The 25,532-nt window shown below is 46.8% G+C and overlaps 2 protein-coding genes across 3 annotated transcripts in view; one reads left to right on the top strand and one right to left on the bottom strand.

Moving 5' to 3' along the window:
• The window catches only part of FTO (FTO alpha-ketoglutarate dependent dioxygenase), a 528,974-nt gene that overhangs the window by 349,204 nt on the left and 154,238 nt on the right, over positions 1–25,532 (top strand). The window lies entirely within an intron of this gene.
• Positions 12,117–19,322, bottom strand: IRX3 (iroquois homeobox 3). Of its 2 annotated transcripts, XM_035120685.2 has the most exons (4): positions 18,468–19,193; positions 15,141–16,332; positions 13,822–13,888; positions 12,117–12,482 (listed from the first exon to the last, which is right to left on the bottom strand). In XM_035120685.2, exons 1-4 carry the CDS (start codon positions 18,687–18,689, stop codon positions 12,428–12,430), a joined length of 1,536 nt encoding a protein of 511 aa, XP_034976576.1. In that variant the 5' UTR covers positions 18,690–19,193; the 3' UTR covers positions 12,117–12,427. The 2 variants fall into 2 exon arrangements, with proteins under 2 accessions (XP_034976576.1, XP_034976578.1); XM_035120687.2 differs by lacking the exon at positions 13,822–13,888 and having other exon boundaries at positions 18,468–19,322.

The raw sequence follows: 25,532 nt of genomic DNA, 5'->3' as shown, positions 1-25,532 counted from the left end.
GTTACGAATGTGCGTTCGGAACGCATTAAATTCGTAAGTAAAGGTACCACTGTAATGGCTTCTTTGTTAAGAATGCTGAGAGTTGTTAGGAGACTCCACAGAGCTACAAGTACTTGACTTCCTTGGGAATACAGATTGAATGTTAGGGAATTGTAACTCTTCCGGGGGGGGGGGAGAGATAAGGGTCTCCTACTCCCAGCACTCTTTAAAAAAAACCTACAGTCTCCAGGATTTTTCAAGAGAAGCCATGATTTGGCAGGCTTCTGGTGGCAGGAAGAAAACATGCAACCCTTCCCCAAAGAGGTGCACCTAATACCATACTGGTTTTCTTTTCAGCACCAGGAGGAAACGGATGTTTGCCCAAGTCTTAAACTTCTTCAGAAGGTTTTAAGAACATAAGGAGGTAATAATAATAATAATAATAATAATAATAATAATAATAATAATAATAACCAACCAGATGCCTCTGGGAAACCTGCACACAGGACCTGAGCACAAGAACCCTCTCTCCCATCCTATGCTTTCCAGCAACTGGTATACAGAAGCATTACTGCCTTTGACCAAGGAGGCAGAGCACAGCCATCATGGCTAGTAGTTCTTGATAGCCTTCTATGGTGGCAATCTACATGCTAACCACAAGCATATTCTCTGAGTGCTAGGCCTGCATTCTCTTCCAAGGGGCACATGTCACTGGTGGGCGGAGCCAGAGATAAATGTGGCTGGAACAATTAATGTAAAATTTACCTCTGTACAGTAGCCTGGTTTCTACACACACACACACACACACACACACACACCCCTCCGACCCCCCATTCAGACAAGCAAAAGGCATTATGAGCATTCAAGGACACATTTCATCTAGACAGAAACACTCAAGGAGGGTGAGACACAAAGCCAATGAGAGCTGTTTTCTGGGAAGAGTCCCGAGGGCCAGATAAAGGGGCCTAGGGGCCACAGTTGGCCCCCAGTTCTAAGGTTCCCTACTCGCACCATATCCCAGTTACGGTTTCATTCTATTTATTGTAAGTTGCTCAGAGAGCACTGATGAAAAGCAGCCTGCAGATATTCTAAGTCAAACAAATGACCAAAGGCAACTGGCTGGCATTTCTTCATTTGCCTTTTCAAGATGCTTGTGCTGGGTCCCTTGCTCTGCAGTCAATAGGAAGCAGGAAAGAGAGTTGGAGAGGACCCTGGTTTGACAATTTGCAAATCTCAATCGCTTGCCATCTCCTGCGCCCCCCCCCCAACACAGCCCTGCTCCCTTTCTTCCCTATCCCAGCCCTTGTGGAGGAAGAGAGATGATTACATCAATCAGTGTCAGGTCTGGGCACTGTGATTTATGAATATGCATAATGAGCTCTCACCTTTGAGAAGGACTAGCTAGGAAGATAATTGATTAGACAGGGAAAGAGCAGCCAAGAAGCGGGGGGGGGGGCAGGTGGGCTAGGCTAAAAGCTTTCTCTGGCTAGCCAGAGCTTTGGCAAACCAGCGATCATCTGAAGGAGAAAGATTTAAAGGGTGAGCCTCACAATGAAAACAGAGGCATAAATCACGAGGACTAATTTACACAGCCACTTGGAGATAAACCAGGGGCACTGCCAACTGAAGTTCCTTGTCACCAAGGTAGGTTGCCAGGAGAGGGAGCCATAGCTATGCTGAAAATTATCGACTGCTCTTGGGCACTGCCAAGGCAAGTGGCGAGGAGGCAGTATTGCAGGCACAACACATCTGGAGGCTGTAGTGCTATGCCCGGGCTTCTGATTTGTTGGTGTGTCAGGTGATGCAAGGGAGCCAATGGCACATCAACCCCGCAGAACGTACACTGGGTGCCCGCCACAAAATGGCTGCTGTGGATGTGTGGCATGACACAAAATAGCTTCCTTTGGGGCATGGCAAAGCACAAAAGGGGTGTCACATCTGAAAGAGCAGAAAAAGAAACAGGACCACAAAATGGTGGAAGCAAGCATGCCTGCCTGCCTGCCTGCCCCCGATCAAAAGTAACCTACATCGCCAAGTAGAGCTCACTTACATAGAGAAGCTCTTTGCACCTCTCCTCTGTTCAGAACAGGAGGGAAGGTGGGTGTCTAATCCCAGCATCCAGCAAAATGGAAGCATGGGGGCGTGCTCAGGGCAGGAGTGGCCAAGCTGCTGCACACAGGAATTCGGCAAAAAAAATAAAAGATCCTAAAGTCTCTCGTGCACTGTTGATTGTTGAAGGGGATGTTTACTGAAGCTGTTTGTGGCTGCCACGGAGTAGACTGGCAAGGTCACCGGTGCTTCATCGGCGATCCCTAAGTTAAGCAAAAGTGTGACCTTCCCCATACAGCTGGGTGTCCTGTTTCACAAAGGACAGCCCTCTCTTTGGAGGCTTCCTCTGTTTAAATGTAATAAATAAATAAGGTAGCAAGAGATAAAGCAAGCATCCTGACAATTGTTTTCCTCTTATTTTTTTTATATAAAAACTTTTATTTCTACATCACATCCTTTATTGTACAGAACCAGCCGTCTTACAGAAAAGGCTGCCTAAATAGAGAATTTTTAGGTAGGTTGACCTCATACCTACTAATGTGCATCTTTAAAAAGGGAAAGAGGAAATGGGGGGGGACTCTTCTTCTAGCTTTACAAACCTCGAGGATTTCAAATGTAGTTTATCGGCCTCCTGCAACCCAGGCCTATAAATAATACATTCCTATCACTGTGACCTCAAAATGTCAATACCGCACACCCCTTTTGCATTTGCATAACTTGTACTGTCTCAACTTGAAGCATGTCACCCTGGATGCTCCTGTGTGTTGGTACTTTTAACTTGGTGTTAACTCTTAGCACCCGGCAGCTTTTATCGGTTCTGCAGGAGATGCAGCGTAGGAAGGATAGTGGTAATAAAATCTACCGCAGCTCTTCTGATGAAGCTTCTCTGCGATTCTCATAAGATAGCCTTCCCCAACCAAACGTTGTTGGACTCCAAATCCCATCGTCCTTGACCTTTGGCCATGCTGAGTGGGGAATGATGGGAGCTATAGTCCAAGACATCTGGAAGGTGCCAGGTTGTTGAAAGCTGCCCTAAGAATTATACAGCAAGAAAAGGCACCTCTGTGTTTTTAGCCTGAATTTAACTTTAGTCTGCATTTTGCTTCTCTTCAAAGAAAAGTATGTGTATGGACAGCATATTTATAATACTTGATTGTGTGTGTGTGTGTGTGTGTGTGCGCACACACACACACACATTGGAGGGGCAGGGATCAGGATTGCACCCGGTTATTTGGATGCAGAAGGCCCGACTTAATCCTGGCATTTCCAGATAGGGCTGGGGAAAGACTCCCTGCCCCAAATCCCAGAGAGTCACTACCAGTCAGTGTAGACTGCTGGTCTTCAGCTAGTGGGTCATGTCCCACTATTGGGTCATGGCCTGATGCAAAGTGGGTCACACCACCATTCAAATATGTGGTTAAGAAATAGGTCCCCACATTCATGTGGGTTCTGGGTCTGAAAAGGTTGGAGGCACCTGGTGAAGACCATACTGACGTAGATGACCCAGTGGTCTGACTGGTAGCTTCCTATGTTCTTATGTGCTCATCATAACAGAGTCTACACATGTTCAAAGTGGATCTGTGTTGCACAGTCAGTAATTTGTGGAAATGTACAGTGTGTAGACATGTGGATTCCATTCAGAAGTTACAACAGAAACACAGAGGTCAGACCAAGACCAGGAACTTTGAGGACCCACCAAGGCCCTCGGAAGAGGGTTTGATTGTTAAGCTACACTGAGAACTATAGCTCTTTGAGGGGAATAAGACTCTCGGAACAACTCTCAGCCCTCTTAATGAGCTACGGTTCCCAGGATTATTTTAGGGAAGCCATGGCAGTTGAAAGTGGTATGATACTACTTTCAATGTATAGTGCAGAGGGGGCCTCAGAGATGCTTATTCCACCTTTCAAGTTATATAGCCTCACAAGGTGATGTCATATATATATGTATATATATATATGTATATGTATATGTATATGTATATGTATATGTATATGTATATGTATATGTATATGTATATGTATATGTATATGTATATATGTGTGTGTGTACACACACAGAGTGGTACCTCTGGATACGTACCTGATCCGTTCCGGGGTGCTGTTCTCACACCGAAAAGTACGTATCCGGAGCGGCGCTTCTGCGCATGCGGCGCCAATAGAGCACTTCTGCGCATGCGCAAAGCGCACAGAACGCTTCTGCACATGTACGCACGGCAGAACCCGGAAGTGTTTACTTCCGGGTCCGCTGCATACTTAAGCTGAAAATACGCAACCTGAAGCGGATGCAACCAGAGGTATGACTGTATATATATGAAATACCACAGTACAACAAAATCCCCATGTTTTGAAAATAATTTGTAATTGCATAAAGCACTAGCATTAAGCACAATGAAAATAAAGGCACCAGAGAAAGATGTGCTAAAACAGATCTACATAAAATTATATGCAGACTGGAATAAGGAGGGCTTTAAGGATCTCCTGCAAAGTCAGTGAAGAAAGGGCTGTATGGATCTCCTCAGGGAGGGTATTCCAGAGGTGTGAAGCCACTACAAATGTCTCTGACACTTGCCAGCCTGAAAACTCTCACCAGAGCAAGGCCTCAGATGATCTTAAGGCCAGGGCAGATGATCAGATGTTCTTAAGGCCAGGGCAGGCTCATATAAGTGCAGGAAGAGCCTGGCCCCTAACTACAAGAGTTTTAAAGGTCAATAACAGAGCGCCTTCAGCTGGATCTGGAAACAAATAGGCAGCCAATGTAACTAGCATGGATTGGACATAATGCCTAGTCCCCTACAAGTGTTCTAGCTGCCCAGTTCTGCACTAACTGACCTTTCCAAATAATCTTCAAGGGCAGCCCCTGTAGAGTGCATTGCAGTAATCTAACCTGGGGGGGGGGTAACCAAAACATGTTATTAACTGAGGCAAGATCTGCCTTCTTCCAATAACACTATTGTTGGTGAAGTAGCCAAAGTTGGTAAAAATAACTTCTGCCCATGAAGCTGCCTGTACCTCCACAGAGTCCTGGAGCACCCATCTTTCTCACTCGTTCCTTGTCCTTCTCCCCTCATAGGGAAAGGCCATAGGTCAGTGGTAGAGCATGCCTAAGATCCCAGGTTCACATCCTGGCATCTCCAGATAGCTCTGAAAGAGAATCCTATCAGAAACTCTGCAGAGCCGCTGCCAATCAGTATAGACAATACTGACCATCAGTCTGATTTGGTATAGGGCAGCTTCCTGTATTCCCCCATGTTCTCTAAGTCCTTCCTTGATCCTTCCCCCCTCCCACATCTCTGAAAAGGTGGTGTCTTAATTCGCCGTGCAGATATGTCCTTTCTGGAAATTCTCTCCAGTCACAAAACTACAATTCCCAGGGTACTTTGAGAATGCAATCCGACTGAAATTCAGCAACCCAACTGAATTTCCAAATTGGCATTTGTTTATACAACACACAAGGAAAGCATAGGGAGATGGAGTGGTGGTTAGGGAGGGAGAGAAAGAATGACTATAGCCGCCGCCCCGCCCCCCCATGCTAATATTGGCATTCTGCATTACTTAACTCTGCAATTCAAACTTAAGAAACTGAGATTTCCCAAACATTTGATTGGGAAATGGCTCTGTTTTGCCTCTCACAAACAACATTTGCAAGGGGCATAACCCAGCCTAAAATGCATTCTTGGAAAGATTTTGCACAAAACAAGAAGAGACTTTTGTCTGTTGCATTTCCTATGTCTAAAATGCTAATGTAAAACCCATAGAGCAGGTGTGGGGGACCTCTGGCCCTCCAGATGTTGCTGAACTACAACTCCCATTGTCCTTGGCCATGCTTGCTGGGGCTGGTGGGAGTCCGCCAGCATCTGCAGGGGGACCACAGATTCCCATAGAGCCTGGGAAGCACATGCCATTTAACAATGGACACACGCTGCAGACTTTCTATCCTGCATCAATAATAGCCACACATGCATTCACATAGTATCAAAGAGGCTTAATAGCAAGTTGAGGTGTTGTAGAGCAACTCCCCATTTACGTGGGAGGTGGAGGTTCTATGTCACCGCACGTGCCAGTGGGACGCATGTAAGCCTGTCCTGTTCCAGTCCTGCCACACCCCCTTCCAGTGCCGAAAACAGCTTGTGCATCACCGGTCCTGCACAAATGAGGAGTTGCCTGTATTACAAGGAGAATGTGCCTGTTGTTGACAATGGCATCAATATATTGAGTTTTTCTGCAATGTGTAGTTAAAAAAAACCCGGCATAAACCTAAGTCTCAATGTCATTATTACTTACTTACCTACCAGTACTTAATAAATAAATTAATTAAATTTATTGGTCATTTTTTACCAATGTAACTCAAAGTGACGTATAAACTAACACATAAATTAAAATGGGGAAACACTCAACGTGAAATTTTTACTATTTATTATGGAAGGAGGGGATTCCACCTAGAGATGTCATTCCCGCTGATAGCTCCACATTCTTGGCAATGCACGACTCCATCTTAGGGCACATGAACAGCTTAAAACTCAGCGAGTAGGGCTGCCAGACTCAATAGAGGACAGGACTTCTGTGCCTTTAATTGCCCTGCTCTCTTTTGAGTCTGGAAACCTTAAAGAGAAACCAGCAGACCCTTTGCTTGGAAATTAAACAGTTTCCAGACTCAAAAGAGAGCAGGGCAATTAAAGGCACAGAAGTCCTGTCCTCTATTGAGTCTGGCAACCCTATCAGCGACGTCATTTCCCCCTGCTGCTTCAATGATCATGTTTTGCCTTCCTGTGCCCACCATTAACAGATCACCTGATTTGTTTCCCTGCTCATGCAACCTCCTGAACCCTTTTGTGCATGCATGATCATCTGCGCATGTGCAGTGGATGTCTGGAATATGCACATCTCAGCTTAGCCACAGCTTACATTTTCAAACTAGATGTGAGCCATTTTGAGGGTAAACACATCAACGGGTGGTATTTCTCAAGAAACTACAAGTTAAAGATGGGTTGTGGCTAATGTCATGTGTAAAGGTAAAAGGTAAAGGGGCCCCTGACCATCAGGTCCAGTCGTGTCCGACTCTGGGGTTGCGGCGCTCATCTCGCTCTATAGGCTGAGGGAGCCGGCGTTTGTCTGCAGCCAGCTTCCGGGTCACGTGGCCAGCATGACAAAGCTGCTGCTGGCGAACCAGAGCAGCGCACGGAAACACCGTTTACCTTCCCGCCGGAGCGGTCCCTATTTATCTACTTGCACTTTGATGTGCTAGGTGGGCAGGAGCTGGGACCGAGCAACGGGAGCTCACCCCATTGCAGGGATTCGAACCGCTGACCTTCTGATCATCAAGCCCTAGATTCATGTCATGTGTACTTAGCTTCAATACCTGTGGTGGGAGCACACTGGGGACAGAATAAATGGTAAATGTGCACACAGCTTTTGCCTTGGATGTGAATTGACCCTAAATCAGGAGGGCTAACCATTGGTCCTCCAGATGTTGTTAAACTGCAGCTCCCATCAGCCCCAGCTAGCATGATCAATGGTCGGGAATGATGGGAGTTGAACAACTTCTGAAGAGTCACAGGTTAGCGCGCGCACCAGCAACCTACCCTAAATTAAAATGACAAGAGTCCTGCTGTAAAGAAAGTTCAGCAAACACACACCCTGTCCGTCTTACAATGCAATCCTGTGTGCATGCTTACTCCAAAGCAAACCGCTGGATGTCAGCCTCATTGCACAATGCAAACCCCACTTTGTAATCTCCTACACGCTTGCCTGCATGAACAGACTGGCTGTCCTTACGCTGGTGAAAGTTACCTGCCTTTCAAAGTTTGCAACAATTGGTTAACCCGTAAAAGAGGTTATTATTTCTGTTCCTTGATCTCCTTTCGCTCTGCTGACTAACACAACTACTAGCTTTTTTATGTGTTTTAAACTGATTTTTTTATAAAATAATAATAATCTTGCAACCTTTTGTTCACACCAAAAGCTGCTTTGTTAGATCTGAGAGGGCCCTGCACCAACCTCATAACAGGCCTGACTTGTAGTTAGTTTTAATATCCCATAATTGTACAGTTTTTGAAGTTAACTGCCAAAGAAAGGAGGGGGGAGGGACCCACAGCAAATGGGGAGATGGGATGGCTGTGGTTTGATTGTGCTAAGCTTCCTGAATTCTGAAGCTAGGAGTCAAAAGTTACGGGGAAAGTGTGTGTTTTAATTTAATTTTAATTTTCCTAATGGGCAAAGGCAGCTCGGCTTTAATCCCCCACCTTGTATAAACCCATGCTTCTTTCAGACTGAGAAAAAAATTACTCCCTTCCCTCCTCAAACCGGCAGGTAAAACTGAAGTGACTCTAAGCCGCTTGACCTCTTGCAAAGCTGGCCAATTTTCAACATTGCTAAGGAAATGGAGCTGATTCGCCACCTTGTTGCTTTTCATTTCTTTTCTACCTCATGCAAAGATCCGCATGCAAAACTTTGTGGGTTTTTCCAATTACAATCAAATTTGGAAGGGGTGTTTCCTATATTTTTCTTCCCCTTCCAGATTTTTAGGAGGCTTTTTCTCTGAAAAAGGGTGGAGGGGAAGAAGTAGAAGAAATGACAGGAGAGTAACTTTTCCTACTTGGAAGTACGGTAAGCTGCATTGAATGCAGCTGAGACTTACTACTGAGTAAATAGGCATAGGGTTTTTGCTGTGAGAGAGGTCCCTCTTTTTTGCCTGTGTGTCCTGCTGCAACTTCCTTGGAAGAAATTTGATAAAAAGACTTACAAGGCCGTATGCACACCATATATGTAAAGCACGTATAAAGCACACACCCCTTCAAACACTCCTGGAACTGTAGCTTACCCCTCACAAAGCCACAATGCCCATCACACTTAACAAACTAAGGAAGGGGTGTTAACTTTGGATAATGCAGCTCAATAGTTGCTGTTTGTTTTGTTTTGTTTTTAAAGGGTATCTGTAACAAGTAATACCCTAGATTAGATTTGTTTCCCTATACACCTTTCTGCAAACTAGTGAAATTGATGCAATACACTCTAATGAATGAAAATCTGTGAGGTTTTTCCATCCTAGCCAATTGTGTTCGGCAAATGGAACCTTCCCAACAAGTTCCAACCATGCATTTTCCAACTGATCACGCCGGACCTAAGGAGGACTAAAATCATTGCCTTAACCCTGTTTCCTTTCCAAAGTGGGCAGCTGGAGAACCTCTCCATGTTTACTCAACTCAAAAGTATACCCCACCGAGTTCAATGGGGCTAACTTCCAAATAAGCGTGTGCACCAACGCAGCCTTGGCCTTAAGCTTTTTTCCCAGTAGGGTTTTCCTCTACATATTAACTTTCAAAAAAAACCACTTCTTGCAAAGGGATTGTAGGATGCACATTCACAAGTGACACTGACAGAATCCCACATTTGGGTGGTTGTTGTTGTTCCCCCTGCCCCAGCCTTTGTCTTCCATACATCACTTGTGTACATTCCTCCACAGGAACTGCAATAGAAACGCAGGTCTGTGCCACTCATTCAAAGCATATCCAAAGCACATGGCTTTCCCCAAGGAATCCTGGGGACTGTAGTTTTCCCCCTCACAGAGCTACAACTTCCAGCACCCTTCACAAACTACAGTTCCCATGATTCTCTTTTTTGGTGGGGCAGCTGCGCTCTTTAAAGACATGGTGAATATTGCTAGCATCCCTTATTTGCAAAGCAGTACCATTTGCACTTTTTAAAACCACCATATCATTTACCCTAAGAAGATAATTCTCTCCTCCAATCTTTTTTGTTTTGGTTTTAAATTCCTAGTTTTGTTTTTCTCTCCCCACTCCCCCAACCCCGCCAGTCCAGCCCCCCAGGAGCCTGCTGCTCCATTTCTGGGGTTGGAGGTGGGTTAACCAAAAAGCTAATCAATAGCTACAACATGGGGTAATAAGGTCCTTGGGGCGTCATAGATTATTTTGCAGGCAGGTCAAAGTTGCTGCTGACTTCTCCCATCGCTTACCAAGCTCGCTCTAGAAGCCCAAAAATGTTCCCCTGCCCTGCATTGTACAAACCAGAGCAGCCCAGTGCCTTCCAGATGTTGTTGAATTCCAGCTCCCATTAGCCCCAGCCAGCAATGACCAATGACCAGAGGTTGATGGGAGATGTAGCTTGGCAAAATACTAATACTACTACTACCACCGTACTAGTAGTAGTAGTAATAAAAAAACTGAAAGGCACCTAATTGGGGTAGCCTGAACCAGATTATTCCCCCTACCACCACCACTCCAGAAATAGACCAAAAGGGCGCATGTCTACTCTGTAGTAAGCCCCATGGAGTTCACTGAAGCTTATGCCAAAATAACTGAATGTTGATGTGACTCCAGGCTTTCACTATACCTTTAAAGCACATTTGAAACATATTCACTTTCTCAAAACAATCCAGGGCATTGTAGTTTACCCTTCACAGAGTAACAATTCCCAGCAGGGCTTGACAAACTACATTGCCCAGAATTCTTTGAGAGGGCAAAATTTGCTTGGAATGTGCTTTAAAGGTATGTATCGGTTTTGTTTGGCTGCAAGCACACCATATATTTAAAGCACCTGCACCCACGCAAAGAGTTTGTGAAGGGTGCTGGGGATTGTAGTTCCGTGGCGATTAAACTATAGAGTTCCCAGGGACGTTTAGGGAGAGGGTTAACTTTAAATGCATGCTGGAGCCTGATAGAAAACCCATATTTTCCGTGAAAGGCGGCGGGGGGAAAACGCAGGGAAGTCAGAAGAAAGGGAAACGAACAAAGCAGGCCTTCCTCCAAAGAAAAGAAAAAAGCCGAACTCCCATGCGAACTTTCCCGGGAGTAAGTGGCCACTGGTTTCAGCGAAACTTACTTCCGAGTAAACACACACACGCTAGCTGGCTCCCAGCAGGGTAATGCGCACTAGACATGTGGCTTTCTGCCTGCAGAGGGCGCTCGAGTTCCAGATTTCACTCGCGCTCCGAAGCCGAGACTGCGGGTTCCCGTCCCCCTCTCACTTTCTGATTTCTCTCCCCCCTTTAATAAATAGAAACGGCCGGATAATGAATATAAAATAATCACGGGAGACAGCGATCCTGCTCCTTCCCTCCCGTGCGCTGCCAGCTCAGCCAGCAATAGCTTTTCCTTCTTAATCCACATATCCTTGGAGAGCGAGAGAGACCCCCTCTCCTCTTCCTCTCTTTACTCGGGCCTTTCGTCTCTCCGCCCACCTCCTTCCGACCTTGTGTCTCTTTAGCCGTGGAAAAAGGACAAGGAGGAATACGACGGGGCTGACTTTCCCAACTTGCCTTGCCCCTGACTTGATCTAGCCAACAGCTGTCTCAAATATACAGTGCGATCCTTACGCTAACGTGGAAGGAGAAGCGGCCGGGGGGGGGGGTGGAAATCACACACACAAACAAATTCCCGTAGCGCTTAGCAATTCAAACAGACGCGAGCGCGCTTTGAACGACCCCCTGAAATTGCCCAGGATTTCCAGCCGCAAAGCGAAAAGACGATTCGATCTCCTAAGGACGTTTCTTTTCTTTTCTTTTTGCAACTTTGAAAAATATGGGCCATTTAAACCAGCGGACTTTGCTCTCAAGCAGAAACCTCTTAAACCACACACAAAATTAAAACAGGATAGTGCGAGGCGTTTTGATCAGATCTGCAGCGATGGCCCCACCAATGATTCCTAATACAGTACAAAAACACGCGGGTCCCCCCCCCTCCAAAATATATTTAAAAATTAATACAGCAAAGTAACCAGAAAGTCCCAAATGCAGATTTCTGCCCCCGCTCTCTTTAATTCAAATGAATACGCACACTCCTCTCTTCCCTGTACACAAACACACACTGTTCACATTTTCTTCTAGCTAGCTCACAGTTGCATTATGTACTTAGGATTGCTACTGGTTTTCGTTCTCGCAGTTATAGAAAATCAGGATTTGGAAGCCTCTAAAGATGGCTACCCTTCTGTAAATCTAAGCATAGTGGGTAATCTTCCAAAGTTAGTTCAAAAGTTTCCCAAAGTGACAAAAGGAAATGATTATGCTGATGGTGATGGTGATGATAATAATAATAGTAATAATAATAATAATAATAATTCACGTAAGTATCAGAAAATTGTAGTCAAAGTGGCAACAGTTTATTAGCCAAAAATATATACTTTCTTGTACAATTTGGTTCACACATATGTACATATTTTTTTTCTTTTTACTATATATACAAAAAAGAAAATGAAGACGCCTATTTCGCACTGGACTTCCAAAAAACCTCACGAATTCAGCTAATCCAGATGATAGCACAGAAGCAGGGGGTTTTTTTCTTGGTTTTTGTAATTTTTTTCATTTGATACATGGACATGCGTACAAGTTGTAACTATACAGAGAATTTTATTTTACAATCATTAGAACAATAATTATAAAAAAAATTAACTAAGATGATGACAACGCAGATAGAACCATAGCTGCATCAAGTTGGTTCTGAGGCCTGGAAGAAAAGGAACACAGAAAAAAAAAGGAAGATATATAGATAGATATATATATTGAATACTGATTTCTCTGATCATCTAATATGCAGCCAGAACTGGAGACTGCAGCGGAGCTTATGCTTTCTTTAACGTGGAACAAAAAGTCTTTGAAAACATTCAAAAGCCATGAGCAAAAACTACTCCAATTTTATGCGGAGTGGGGGGGGTGGCCCTTAAAGGCTAACAGATTGACTGCAACATAAGCTTTTGCGGAGTTCTGAAATGCACTAACCCGCCTGCTCCTTTGCCTTTAGTCCATAAAAACTGATGCCACAATCCATATGTTAGTCTTTAAGGTGCCAGGAGAATCTTTTCTTAGTTTTGCTGCAGCAGATTCACGTGGCTAACCCTGTGCAGTTTTATAGCCACTCTAATATGTTAGGGACATAATCCTTTTACTTATTTTTTTATTATTTAGGCAAAAGTGCTGTGCATTTTTAAAGCACTATCAAGCAACCTTGCACTGAACTCTATTTCACTGATAAAGGCAAGTTATGAAATATATGTACATTTATGCACAGGCATGTGTCCTCTCTCACATGCAATCATGACACATTCTTTCTAGTCAACGTGCAGACACAGTGCATGATATTATATCCAAAGAAATATATGTGCGTATGTATACGCATCAACCACACAATTAAAGCTATTCATTTCATTAGGGTGCATCTATATGCATTTGTGAATGCACACTTGTACATAACCAGGATAGATTATACATATAGGTGTGCATGTGCAAATAAATATATGCAGATATATCACACACCTAAACTCCACAGGTTTACATTGGCCTGTCCACCTTATTTCATTGACTAGACCAATATTTCAATTTGGCCAGTTTTGAACTGGAGGATTAAAAAGGAGCTGAGCAGACTGGGAATTTTCTGCTTCCCTATATTGATTTTAACAAGACTCTAAAGAGTTGCAGAGGAGACCTTTGTATCTCACAAGGACTAGTTTACAAATTCTAGAAAACTGACTCTGCAATCTTTCCTTGGTCCTCTAATCTAATATCACAAAAGTGCACTAAAGCTGGCTTGGAAAATGAATCTCAGAGGGACTGGAACCAAACTGGCCATTTATAATTCTTCCCCAGTCCTAAATATACATGGTGGTGCCCAAATGCCTCACATCTTTACTTGGAAGAAAGTCCAAGTCTTGGCATTTACTCCCAAGTAAGTCTGCAAGAGATTGCATCTTGCAGGACAGCAAGTCCCATTGATGTCAATGGGAAGTGGTCTACAAGCAAATACCTCTCCCTTTTTAAATGTACCCTCTAGGACATAGATAATCTCTTACCGCCTCTGAACTGGTTGAAAAGCTGTCTTTATTAACTTTTTCTCTACTTCCAAGGCACTAGATCGATCTAAAACAAACAAAAGCAAACAAAGAAAAAAAAGTTCCTTAAAAAAAAACCCACCTTGGATTTGCTTCTCTAAGGTTCCTGAATTCATGTCACTCTTAAGAACTTAGCTCAGTACATTCTTTTTTAAAAAATGAAAAAATGAAAACCTGTTAAAGAGAACCCAGATCCTAACCATGTCCAGTATTAAAATAAAAATGCTTCATTTCAGTGGGATTTTCTTGATCACTTCAGAGTGTGTGCTTAAGGTCACAGAACACCTGGATTGCCAAACCCATTTTACATGGAAGTAAAAAAACAAACAAACCAAAGACCCACACCTTTGATTTCAGTTTGGGGATTTCTTTCCTAGCAAATATAAGAGGGTTTTTTGTTTTGTTTTTGTGGAGGTGTTAAATGTGCTTTTTAAAATAGGCAGATGATACCATCCATACAGAGAACACCAATTCTGACCACAGCAACTAGGGTATCCCTAACTGGGAGAATACATTTTTAAAAAACTAAAAAACTCTCCCAGTTTTGAAGGCAATATTTGTGGAAGTTGTTGTTTTAAAAAGAAAGGGCCCCAGGTAAAGGCCTTCTGATTTATTTATTACCAAGTGATTCTGAATGGGGAGCCTGGCACTGAAGTCGATAGAATAGGAGACAGAAACTGATCCAGCCTGGAAGGGGGGGGCTTGCATGTTCGTGGGTTGTGGGGAGACCCAGCCAATGTTTCTGTCGGAAATATAAACTGAATCTTTAGGCCAAATAGAAAGCCTGGACCTCTTTTGGGAAAAGAGATATAGAGAGTCCAGAAAAGGGAACAGTGAGGGTCTGGTTGTCTTTCCCCGCCATAATGAATCGCTTCTTTGGGCTTCAAACCCTCGAGGAATACCTCCCGCTTTCGTCGTTTTTTATTCCACCTACTCTATTCTGGAGCTTCCTTCTAAGTCCCCCCTCCCTTCTACCATTTGCGTTCTTATAAGTTGTTTTAGTGGTAGCCAGCTTAGTATTAATCAGAGTAGAACCACTGAAATGAATGGACTCAAATTTCTTCAGGTTCATTTCAGTGTTGTCTAAGGAAACTTAACTGAATGCCACATACCGTAAGTCTCAGGGAATAAACGTGTAGCCTCACATACAAACCCACCCTAGTTCAAACTTCTCTCCCCCATGTAAGTCCCATGGATCTTAGGGTTGCAGCCGAGTTGCTCCCCCCACCTTGCCTTTCCCCCCTCTCAGGTATACGCCTCCCTCCCATCGAATGGGTTACCTGTTCCGGAGGACTCCGCGCTCTGCGCTTGGTCCGCGGGTCTGGAGAAAGCCGCGATAGCCGCCGCGCTGGGGGCCGCGCTGGGGTTCGACCCCCCAAGTCCCAGCAGGTGGGGAGTGTTCAGTAAAGTGAGCGGGTGGGGATGGTGGTGGTGGTGATGATGGGGGTGGGCCGAGAAGGCCCGGCTGGACCAGTTAGCGAATTTGCCCAGAGGGCAAGAGGCGACCAGTCTGTGTGCGGGGCCCGGGGCCGTCGGAGGAGGCTGCGGCGGTGCGGGGGCTCCCACCAGCTGGAGGCTCTGGGGGGTGGCCGCTGCCGCAGGGGGGGAACCTCCGCCGGGGGGAGATTTCCGCGACGGGTTATCCGGGCTGGTAGCCGTCTCTGCTAAGGACCAGATCTTGGGCTTGGGAGGCTGCGCTTGCTGTGCCAAAGCGGAGCTGGGAGCCGTTGGGGGGGACGCTGGGGAGGAAGGATGGCGCTGTTGCTGCAGCTGTTGCTGCTGCTGGAGAGCCGCTGGCGAAGGCAGCTCGCCCGACGAGGCGCGCTGCCGGGCCTCCATAGCCTTCAGGAAGCGCTCCTGAGCTCCCGGCAGGTCCTCGAAGCCGTCGGAGCCCTCCGAGTCGGTGGTTTTGGCGTCGGAATGGAGGAGCACCGAATCATCCGGCGGTTCATCGTCCTCTTCCTCCTCCTCGTCCTCCTCCTCGTCGTCCTCCCCTTCCAGGAGAAGCTGCCCCGCTTTGGCCCCTGGCGTCCCGCTCTCCATATTCTCGGTGTCGATGTTCTCCAGGTCGATCTCCTCGTCGTCGGGGTCCCGCTTGTCGCCTTCGCCGTCCTCTTCGTCGTGCTCGCTGCCGTAAGAGTTGCCCTCCTCGTCGGTGCGGCTCCGCGGAGCCCAGGTCATTTTATTCTCCTTTTTGAGGCGCCGCCGGGCGTTGGCGAACCAGGTGGAGACCTGCGTGAGGGTCATCTTGGTGATGATGGCCAGCATGATCTTCTCGCCTTTGGTGGGGTAAGGGTTTTTCCGGTGCTCGTTCAGCCAGGCCTTGAGGGTGCTGGTGCTCTCGCGAGTGGCGTTCTTGGGCCTCGACGGGTCGCCAAACTGGTACTGCCCATAGGGGTAGAAAGCCGGGTGGTGGTGAGGAAAAGCCGGGTGCTGGACGCCGGGGCCCTCCTTCAGCTCATACTGGGCTCCCTGGAGAAGGACAGAAAAAAATGGGGAGGGGTGTGTGTTAGGCATGGAAATGGGCTCTTTCAAGGAGGAGATAGCCCCCACTCCGGTTCAGTAGCCCTCTTGACTCCCAAAGGGGTGGAAGATAAGCCGAGCAATATATTCGACAGGATCAAATGAATCAAGGGCTGCGCGGCTGTCATTCTGCCGGGTGACGAAGAACGCTGTGAGACTCAGAAGCTTGCCCTTTTAAGTTCGATATATATATATGGAGAAGTGCGATTCCGCCCGCAGTTTCATAATAATTTCTCATTTCAAAAGTTATAAAGGGGATTGATGTGTGTGCGGGGGAGGGCTGGGAGGTTGTCTGTTATTTCTTAAATCCACAGGGTCTAGAGGTGTCCCAGCCAAGTTTCTCACTCAGTCCTTTTTGAAAAGTACTTTTCAATAGCGAGTTGAACGCGCGCACACACGCGCACCCCGCTCACGTTTTTTAAACTTCTTGGGCCATTCGCATGCAGTCCTCTCCTCCAGAACTCGGGAAACACAATCTCGAAAAGTAGCTGGACGTTATCATGTATATGACAGAAGTAAAATAGGTATAGGTATATATTCTCTCTCTCTCTCTCTCTCTCTCTCTCTCTCTCTCTCTCTCTCTCTCTCTCTCTCTCACACACACACACACACACACACACACACACACACACACAACCCCCCAAATGAGACGTGGTGTGGGGAGACGAGGGGGATGCACAGCATATGGCGTGCATTTAATGGGAGATCCTACACTGTTTTGTTTCCTTGAGAGAAAACATAACAGATCAGGGTATTATTAGACAGGGGCTCTAGTTTTTAATTCACCGCTTGCAACTTTGCAGAAGTTGGATTTTGTTTTGTTTTTTAAAGAAACGCTCAGGCTTAACTTGACAAAATCTCTGCGCGTCTCTTCCCCCGCCCCGCAACTTACACAACGGAGGTGTTGTTGCTAAAACCCCTTTAAATAAAAAACAAAACACCCCTTTGCCTGACGATTCCTCCGTGCGCTAGATGGAACTGTCAATCAACCCCTCACGGAAAGGGGGGAGAGAGAGAGAGAGAGAGAGAGAGAGAGAATACCGGCGCCCATTTGTGTTTTGATGTGTGTCCGTATTGGGGAAATTGTTTCCCTTTTTCAACTTTCATTGGGAAAACACGGGCCTAGGAATGGCGCTCTGAAACTATATTCAAACTCTCGAAGATATATGGACAACAAAAGGACTCAGTAACTCCTTCCTACAACTCTCTGTTGAAATCAGGCTCCCTTATATTATGAAAAACCCAAACACTTTATTTTCTGCTAGGTTTGGATCCCCACAGCAGATCTTTTGGCTTCCAAGGCTTATTAATAGTAACATGATTACTGATTTTTAAAGCGGGATTCCGACTCCCCCCTCCCCGTCACATCCAGTGCGTGTTATTCACAAGGAAAAGGCACAATATGCGATTGTTCTTAAGTTGAGAAAAGACGATCAAAGGCACTCGCGGAGGTGTTTCTCTCTCCCCCCCCCTCCGCTGCCCTTGCTTCAGTTCAGTTCTCCACGCACCCGGAATTATTTGCAAGCTGCATTGAAATTAAAACGGTCCATTACTTCCGACTAAGCAGTGGTTTAAGGATCCGGGTGCCTCTTTTAAAATAAATAAATAAAAATTTAAAAAGTCACGGGGGGGGACGGCCGCGAACTGCGTCCTAAACTCTGAGAGTTATTTTTTTAAAAATAAAATAAAAAATAAAGCCGAGGCAGGAGTTTTTTGCATTCTCTTAATCTGCAGAAGAGATATTTTTTAAGCCCCCCCCGTCTGCTCTGCCCCCTAGCGCACCCCCGGGCCCAGATCGAGAGGGGGGGGGACAAGAGACCGAGATGTTCACTTGCAAACCACCGCCAGCCAATTTCACCTTTCCCTGCGTCTTCGCTTTACGCCTGCAGCTGTGCAAAGTCACATCGCAGGCGGAGTTGGAAGAGAAAGAAAAGCTGAAGATTCCAAGAAGAGAAAGAAAGGGGGGAAAGGAGGACTGCGGGTTTTTAAAGAGGGAAATCTGGAGTTGGGGTGTGTGTGGCAGAGAGCGAGAGAGAAAGAGAAAGAGAGAAAGAAGAGCGCAATCTGTGGACTCGTCTCCTTACCAGCTGCGGGAAGATGGGTAGCTCGGCGGTGTAGGGGAGGAAGGCTCCGTATCCCTGAGCAGCCGCGGCTGCCGCGTACGGCGCTCCGTACATGGAGGAGAGCACGTTGGAGAGCGTCCCCGTCGGGCTGAGGTCTGCCCCGCTTCGGGAGCTGCTGTTCCCTTGGCGATCCGACGGGTAGAGCGGCCGGATATACTGGTATCCCAACTGGGAAAATGCCATGGCGGGGTGGTGTGTGGTTGGGGTAGGGGGGTGGGGGGAGAGGCGAGGAGGGGGGAAGAGGGAAAGGAAGGGGGGAAGGAAAGAGGGGAGGGGAGGGGAAAGAGGGAGGGGGAGGAAAGGAAAGAGAAGCGAAAGGAAAGAGCGCGAGGAAGGAAGGAAAAAGAGAGAGAGAGAGGCGCAGAAGCGAAGAAAAGGAGCCCGGTAGTTCGCCCTTTGCTCGCCTCGCCTGCACTTTTTTAGTGCGTCTCAGAAACTCTGCCAGGCATTGGCGGTGCCGGGTGGGTTAGCGGGGTGGGGAGACCAGGCGAGGCCGGGGGGGGGGACTGCCGCTGCTCCTGCCGCCGCCGCCTCCTCCTCCTCTTCCTCTTCTTCGTCTTCTTCTTCCTCCTCCTCCAGCCGCTGCTGCGTAACGATCCTCCGTCTCTTTCTCCCTTCACTTTTCCTATTGATCTGAGTGGACTCCAGGTCAGGTCCTAACAGATTGCTGGAGATTATTGGAACTCCCGCCTTTGATTGACAGCCGGAGTCTCTCTCTCGAAGCTCCTCCTCTTTCTTTTAAGTCAGTCTCTCGCTCTCGCTCTCGGTTTCTCACTCCGGCTCTTTTCTCACTCCCTCCCCCCGCCACTCACGCCTTCCATTTACTGACGTCGCCGTCTTTTATTTGAGTGCTTTTCAAATCTGGTGGAAGCCATCGCCAATCAGTTCGGGGTTTGTTCAAAGATTCAACTCAGTCTAGGAGAGTTGTTGCTTAAAACATAATAATAAAAAATATTATTGCTATTATTGTTATTATTATTATTAAAATAATCTCCCTTCAGAACAAAATGTATCAACTAGAGTTAAGACAGGGATCCGTGAAGAATTGTGGCACACGCAGACTCCCTCCATTGTTATTGTTTTATTATTATTATTTTGCTGATTATATCCACAAAATTAATCTCCCAAACTCCCTCGACTCTCCCCTCCCTCGCGCAAATTAACCCATTCATTCCTGGAGCTGTTGGACTGAACACTAATATAGATTTAAAAGTCTGCTTTCACTCTCTTTCTTTCGCGAACCGCCCTCCCCCCCCACGGTGAATTTCTCTTTTCGCACCGAATTTTAAAGTAGTTTCTTTAACACAGTAGGGCAAAATGCAGTAGAGAGGTGGAGAGAGAGAGAAAGGAGGGGGGAAATAAAGTGAGACGGGGGAGTTAGCGAAGTTAATTTCCCTCCTAATAAGAAACTTCAAAGGCTTGTAGGTCAGAATTTTGACATCAAAGGCGAGAAAAGAAGGCAAATTAAAATTTTAACAAAAGAGACGTAGGGACAGCCCCGTGGGCCGTTGGTAAATAAGCGGTGTGAAAAAATGGGGTGGGGGCGGTGGGTGGGAGACACCACACATGCAGACAAGGAGACAATGACAGGCATCTGAATGGAACTCATTAAGAGCTTTTTGTCTTGGTGCTAAAACTCTAATTAGGAAATTTATGATCGTTTTGCTCGGTCCCTGGGTTCTTTAGCGGTGCGCGCAAAGGAAGGGCGAGGTACCACTTCCCTGAGTACCTGAACCAGACAAAACTGTAAGAAAATCGCAGGAGGGAAAGAGGGTGTGTAGGCATAAGAGACGGGGGAACTTTTAGGGAGAAAGACCCCCTTTTGGTTCAATTATTGCTGGATGTTATAATCGGACGTTGTTCCGAAAATCGCCACCATTTTTCTTTCGCAAATGCGTGGGCATTTAATTGACTTGGGCAGGGCGAACTTGCACGTATTTTACTCAGAGGTAAGCTCAGTGGGGCTGAGTCCCACATATAAATATTGCAACCGCACTGACTTAATTTACTCTCACCCCCCCAGCGATGGCAAAATTGCTTCTTCTCTTGAGAAGAATATTTTGCTGTTCATGAGACTCTACTAACCTTTTCATATTCTCTCTCTCTCTCACACACACACACACACAAATTTTCCTGTAGTGTAGATTTCTTATATGTTATTATGCATATGTAGTTTGACAGCCTTTTCCAGCCTTCAGTTTACGGTCATGCCCTAATTTACGCATAGTTTAGTATACACGCACACGCACGTCTGCCTGGACATGGTCGCCTCGGTGCACGCGCGTACACATCAGCAAAGCGTCTTGCGACACTTTCAGGGCTAGCAACATTGGCGTCAGCCTTTAGTGGGCTACAGTCCATTAGATGCATCACAGGACCTATTTATAGTTTTGGCCATCTGTTTAGGAGCCCCTACGCACCTTTACCGGGAAGTAAGTCCGGCAGAAAAAGTTCTGCTCAGAACCCACCTGAGGACATGCGTTTTCACTTTGTGGAATATCCCACAAAGTTTCTAAGCGTTTCAAAGTTAAAGTTAACTTGGCATCGCAATTTCTCCTCCGTTTCCCGGCTCCCGCCGGATATATAACTTCTTCCACAATATATCTTGAGTGCTCTCAGATAATCGTCCATTGTCCCATTCCTCCCCCCCCAGCTTCCAGTCCTGTCTGGGTTTAATTTTATAACTCTATTTATTATTATTATTATCCTTTTTTTAAAATGAAGTGCATGTTGGATTATACAGTTCAAGAAATCGACCTTGATAGCTTCCTCTCGTAAACCTCTCCCGTCTTGTAATAAACGCGGATTATATCCAATAGCAAGAGTCAGAATTAAAATTCTCGGAATCAATAGCGAGCAATCTCGAAGAAACATCTCTAATCGTATTACGCTCCTCTTGATAGCTTTCCCTATCTGCTAATCTAATGCAGTCTTCTCTGTATCCCATCCCTAATATTTTTTTTAAAAATTCCTCTTGGAGTTTTAGAAGTGCCGTGTGATGGGTGGATATCCCAATATTCAACTGAGTTTCGATATTATTATCATTATAATGATTAAATATGGGAGGGAGGGAGGGGGAGGAGAGAGAGACAGAGAAGCACCCTCACGAGAAAACGCCAGCTCCCCGTTTTACTTGCTATTTTGTTCTATATTATTTTCAAGAATTTAGTATATTCCATAGGGTTAGGATGGTGGTGATCTGGCAGAGTTAGGACGGGAAAAGTCGGTTAGAGACCAAGGGGAACCGGAAGGGAGAAACGGTCGAAAACCTTATTCCTCGGTGCAATTTACTCGCGAGTAACTTTTGCCTCCTCTTCCAATATCGAGAAGGGACAGTCTCCCCAAAGAAGAATAAGCGGTGGGCAAAAGGTTTTGCCGATTCTGTTTCTTGGCATCAGACTGGGATTGGGACCTCAGCTCGTTCAAGTTGGAGTTCCCTAAAGAAATCTTAGAAGGTTAAACACACACACACACGTGTGAAGCCTGGAGGTGCTGTGGATACCATAGTCCAGGCGCACACGCGCCTTTCCTTCAAATCTTCAGATATTCTGTGTTTCCCCTCTCACAGCCGCCGTCTCATTGTCCTGCATTGCAGGACTGTCGTACGGATCGGCGGGGGCGCTTTGAACCCTGGAAAGGGCCCTGACCGGAGTTCAGCCGTCCTTCGCTTGACTACAGGCGCCTTTCAGTGGCGTGTAAAACCAATATACAACAGACGCGTGGGGAAAAGAGTTGGCCAGATTGCCTTGCAAGCGGGGTGCGGAGAGGTGCTGGTGGGGCGCTTCGGAGCCCAACGGGCGCTGTGCCCGAGAGATGCGCGTAATAGCCTCTCTGCTACGGCTTTCCTCGTCTTTCCTTTAGTGAAAAGCAGTCAGCTGGAGGAGGAAGACCGGCGGGCGGTGGTGTGACGATTAACCCCTTCCTTTCCAGTCAACCTTTCCTCTTTTAAAAAAAGCCGCCTTCTTAATTGCTTGAAAAAACGAGCAACGTGAGGAGGTGTGTGTGTGTGAATATTTGCAAGCCTGCACGTGTACTTTATATATGTCAAAAGTGTGTGTGTGTCTTCATGGGTGAGGTATATTAAAATTAAATCGTGCACGAATTTTTAATAATGCGATTTTAGTCACACGCACGCATTGTGATCCTCAACCTCTTCATTCATGGGAGCGATCCACAGCCCGCCTGTGTGCCTGTTTGCAACCCTAGCATCTCTGTTTCATTGCCAACGCGGACAGGTAGCTAGAGGTTCTCCCAAGCTCTCAGACAAGAAGTTTTTCCTCCGCCTCTTCCTGGCGACGCCGGGGATTGAACCTGGGACCTTCTGCCTGCGCAGCAGATGCTCTACCAACTGAGCCACCACGGTCCCTTCTTTTCCCGGATAATCTCCAGAGCATCTAGGTGGAAACAAACCTCCGGGGTTCTGAAATTCCCCACTACTTTCCCCTCCCTGCTTGGTTTTCTCAAGAAAGGGGGGGTGATTAATTTTATAAACAGCATTATTCAATACAGGTCGAGCCTCTTAATAAGGAAAAGAGCCACGTGTTGTGCAGGGCTTGGGACTTTGAGCGACCTCCCTCCTCTCCCTTCCTCGGTTCACGGTCCCGGGGGAAGAGAGGGGCAGCTGGCCTGGCGGGACGCTTCTAGCAGAAGCAAAGATAGAAGGGAACTGTAGTTTCGCCACCCAACCGTTTTTCTTCCGTCTCTCGTCTCTCCCCATTCCCAGATCAAAAGGGGACACCAGCACCCCTCTTTGACTGTGGCAAGTGTGGGGTGGGAGAGGAGAGGAAGTGGCATTGTAGTGTTGAAAAATGAATGGGGAGCGCAGGGAATGGACAAGCCAGTACCTAGAGGTTGTGTGAATCGGGGAGCAAAGAGAGGAAGGAAATCTCAGAAGGCCGGTAAGGGTGACTGGTGGCGAGGCTAGAGTGGAGGGTGGAAAGATCCCAGCAGGGGAAAGATCCGCAATCCTAATTGCACGTGGAGAAGATGCATGGAGGCGCAAGATGGAACCTGTGAAGCAGACGTGGGGAGCATTCGACTCTCCGGATGTTGCTGAACTCCCATCAACCTCATAGAGAATGACCGATGGTGGTGGTTGTAATTCCGCAACAACCAGAGGGCCAAAGGTAACGATCGCCTGGCGTGGAAGGTGGCAGAGTCAATGTCATGTCTGCGTGTTGACGGGATAAGCGTTTGTAGAAAACCTCCACAAGCTGCAAATTTTAGAGAAGCGAGCCAAGGAGGCGGGGAGAAGAGGAGGCCTCCCCCGTTCTCGGCCACGGGCTCTGCCAAGAAAAGGAAAACCAGCCCGGGCAGAGCCACTAACTCCCTCCGACGACACGTGTCTTCCGTCTGAGATCTGTCAAAAGCCAAGAGCTTTGCTTCTTGATCTGTTATCCCTGGACTAAATAAGAAGCCACTTTTATTCCTCCACTCCTCCCACTTTAAGGGCTTCATTTGCCAACTGTAATAATATTATCTATTGCTACTTCTACATACCTGAGCTGGGGTCTGGGGCGGGGACGTTTCCCGCACCTTTCGCACCCCAGTTCTAGACATGAGGAGAGGTCAGGGTTATTCGACCATGAATGAAGTGCATTCTGTGCGTGCTCGAAAATACTCTCGTTTTGCTCCTCTTATTGCGGAGCTGAGTCCTGGCAGGCGCCCGGGTTTAAGCACTTGCTCAAATATTAAGGCCTTCTCCTCCCTGGAAGGGGGCATGAGGAGGGAGAGGGACAAAGAGAGAAAAGCCTTTTTCTTTACCGTCCTCCCTCCTCGCGCGGCACAGTTTCTATAGGGGTTGCCGTCCTGTGGGTCTGTTTCCCGCAGGGCTCCTCTGCTTTTAACAGCTGGTGGGATTTCCACAGAGAACTCATTATTTCCCAATTGCTTAGTTAACATCTCCCTGCTGAGATGAAAGATATACCTGTTGGATTCCTGCCTGCATCTGCAACCGTTAAAAATAGCCTTTGGATGGGTGGTGGTAGTAGTGGGGAGTCCATTCGGGGTTTTTTTTAGATGCTTCCCCTAAGCTTCACCCCCAAGCCCCACACATTTATGCTTTGTTTACTTTTTGTAACGATGAATGTGGGTATTTGGCAAATAGGGGAGGGAATTGGCACAATCCTAACATTATTATTTATTTGATGGCATTTTATCCCGCTTCTTCTCCAAGGAGCTCAGGATGTCTTACATTGTTCTCTCCCGCCCCTCCAGATGATCCTCACAACAACCTTGTGAGGTCGGTTAGCCTGAGAGTTGACCCAAGGTCACCCACTGAACCTCACAGACGAGGGGAGGATCTGAACTCTAGTCTCCCAGGTCCTAGCCCAGTGTTTCTCAAACTGGGGTCCCCAGGTGTTGGACTACAACTCTCATCATCCCCGGGCCCTGACCATTGGCCAGCTGGCTGGGACTGATGGGATCCAAATTCCCAAAAACAATAACAACAACATCGGGAGTGCCCTAACTTAGCAACCCTTCCCAGGGGTGCCAACTTGAATAAAATATTGGGAGGCCCACAAAACCGATCACATGACACGGTGTGCACACACCATTTGAATGGCAACACTCATCAACTTTGGGGGGCCGCCCCCAAATGTTTTATTGGGGAGACCCTCAGTGACCTCAGCCCCTAGGAAGTGGCTCCTATGTCCCTTGCTATACTTGAGGAAGGGAGCGGGGGATGGGGGGGGAAATCTCGCCGGGGGTACTGAGCTATTCATTAACGTCAAGCATAGGAGCCAACTGCTAGAATCCGTGGGGGCTTCGGCCCCCACCATAAAATATTTGAGGGGGGGCTAGCCTCCACAAAATGGATGGGGATTGCCATTCAAATGGTGTGTGTGCACTGCGTCATGTGATCGATTATGCGGGGCGGGGTTTACGTGGTCCCCCACAATATTTTATTCAAGTTGGCACCCAAGACGTCAAGAGATCCGTTAGTATTAGATTAAGGTGCCCGTCTGTTCCAGCCTCCAGCCTCCAACAGCGTCCAGCCAGATGTCTCAAGGAAGCGATGCCAGC

Source organism: Zootoca vivipara, chromosome 6, assembly GCF_965207765.1.
Source record: "Zootoca vivipara chromosome 6, rZooViv2.hap1.1, whole genome shotgun sequence".
NCBI lineage: Eukaryota > Metazoa > Chordata > Lepidosauria > Squamata > Lacertidae > Zootoca > Zootoca vivipara.
The sequence above is the reverse complement of the archived record's forward strand: the minus strand, read 5'-3'. Positions and strand labels throughout refer to the sequence as shown.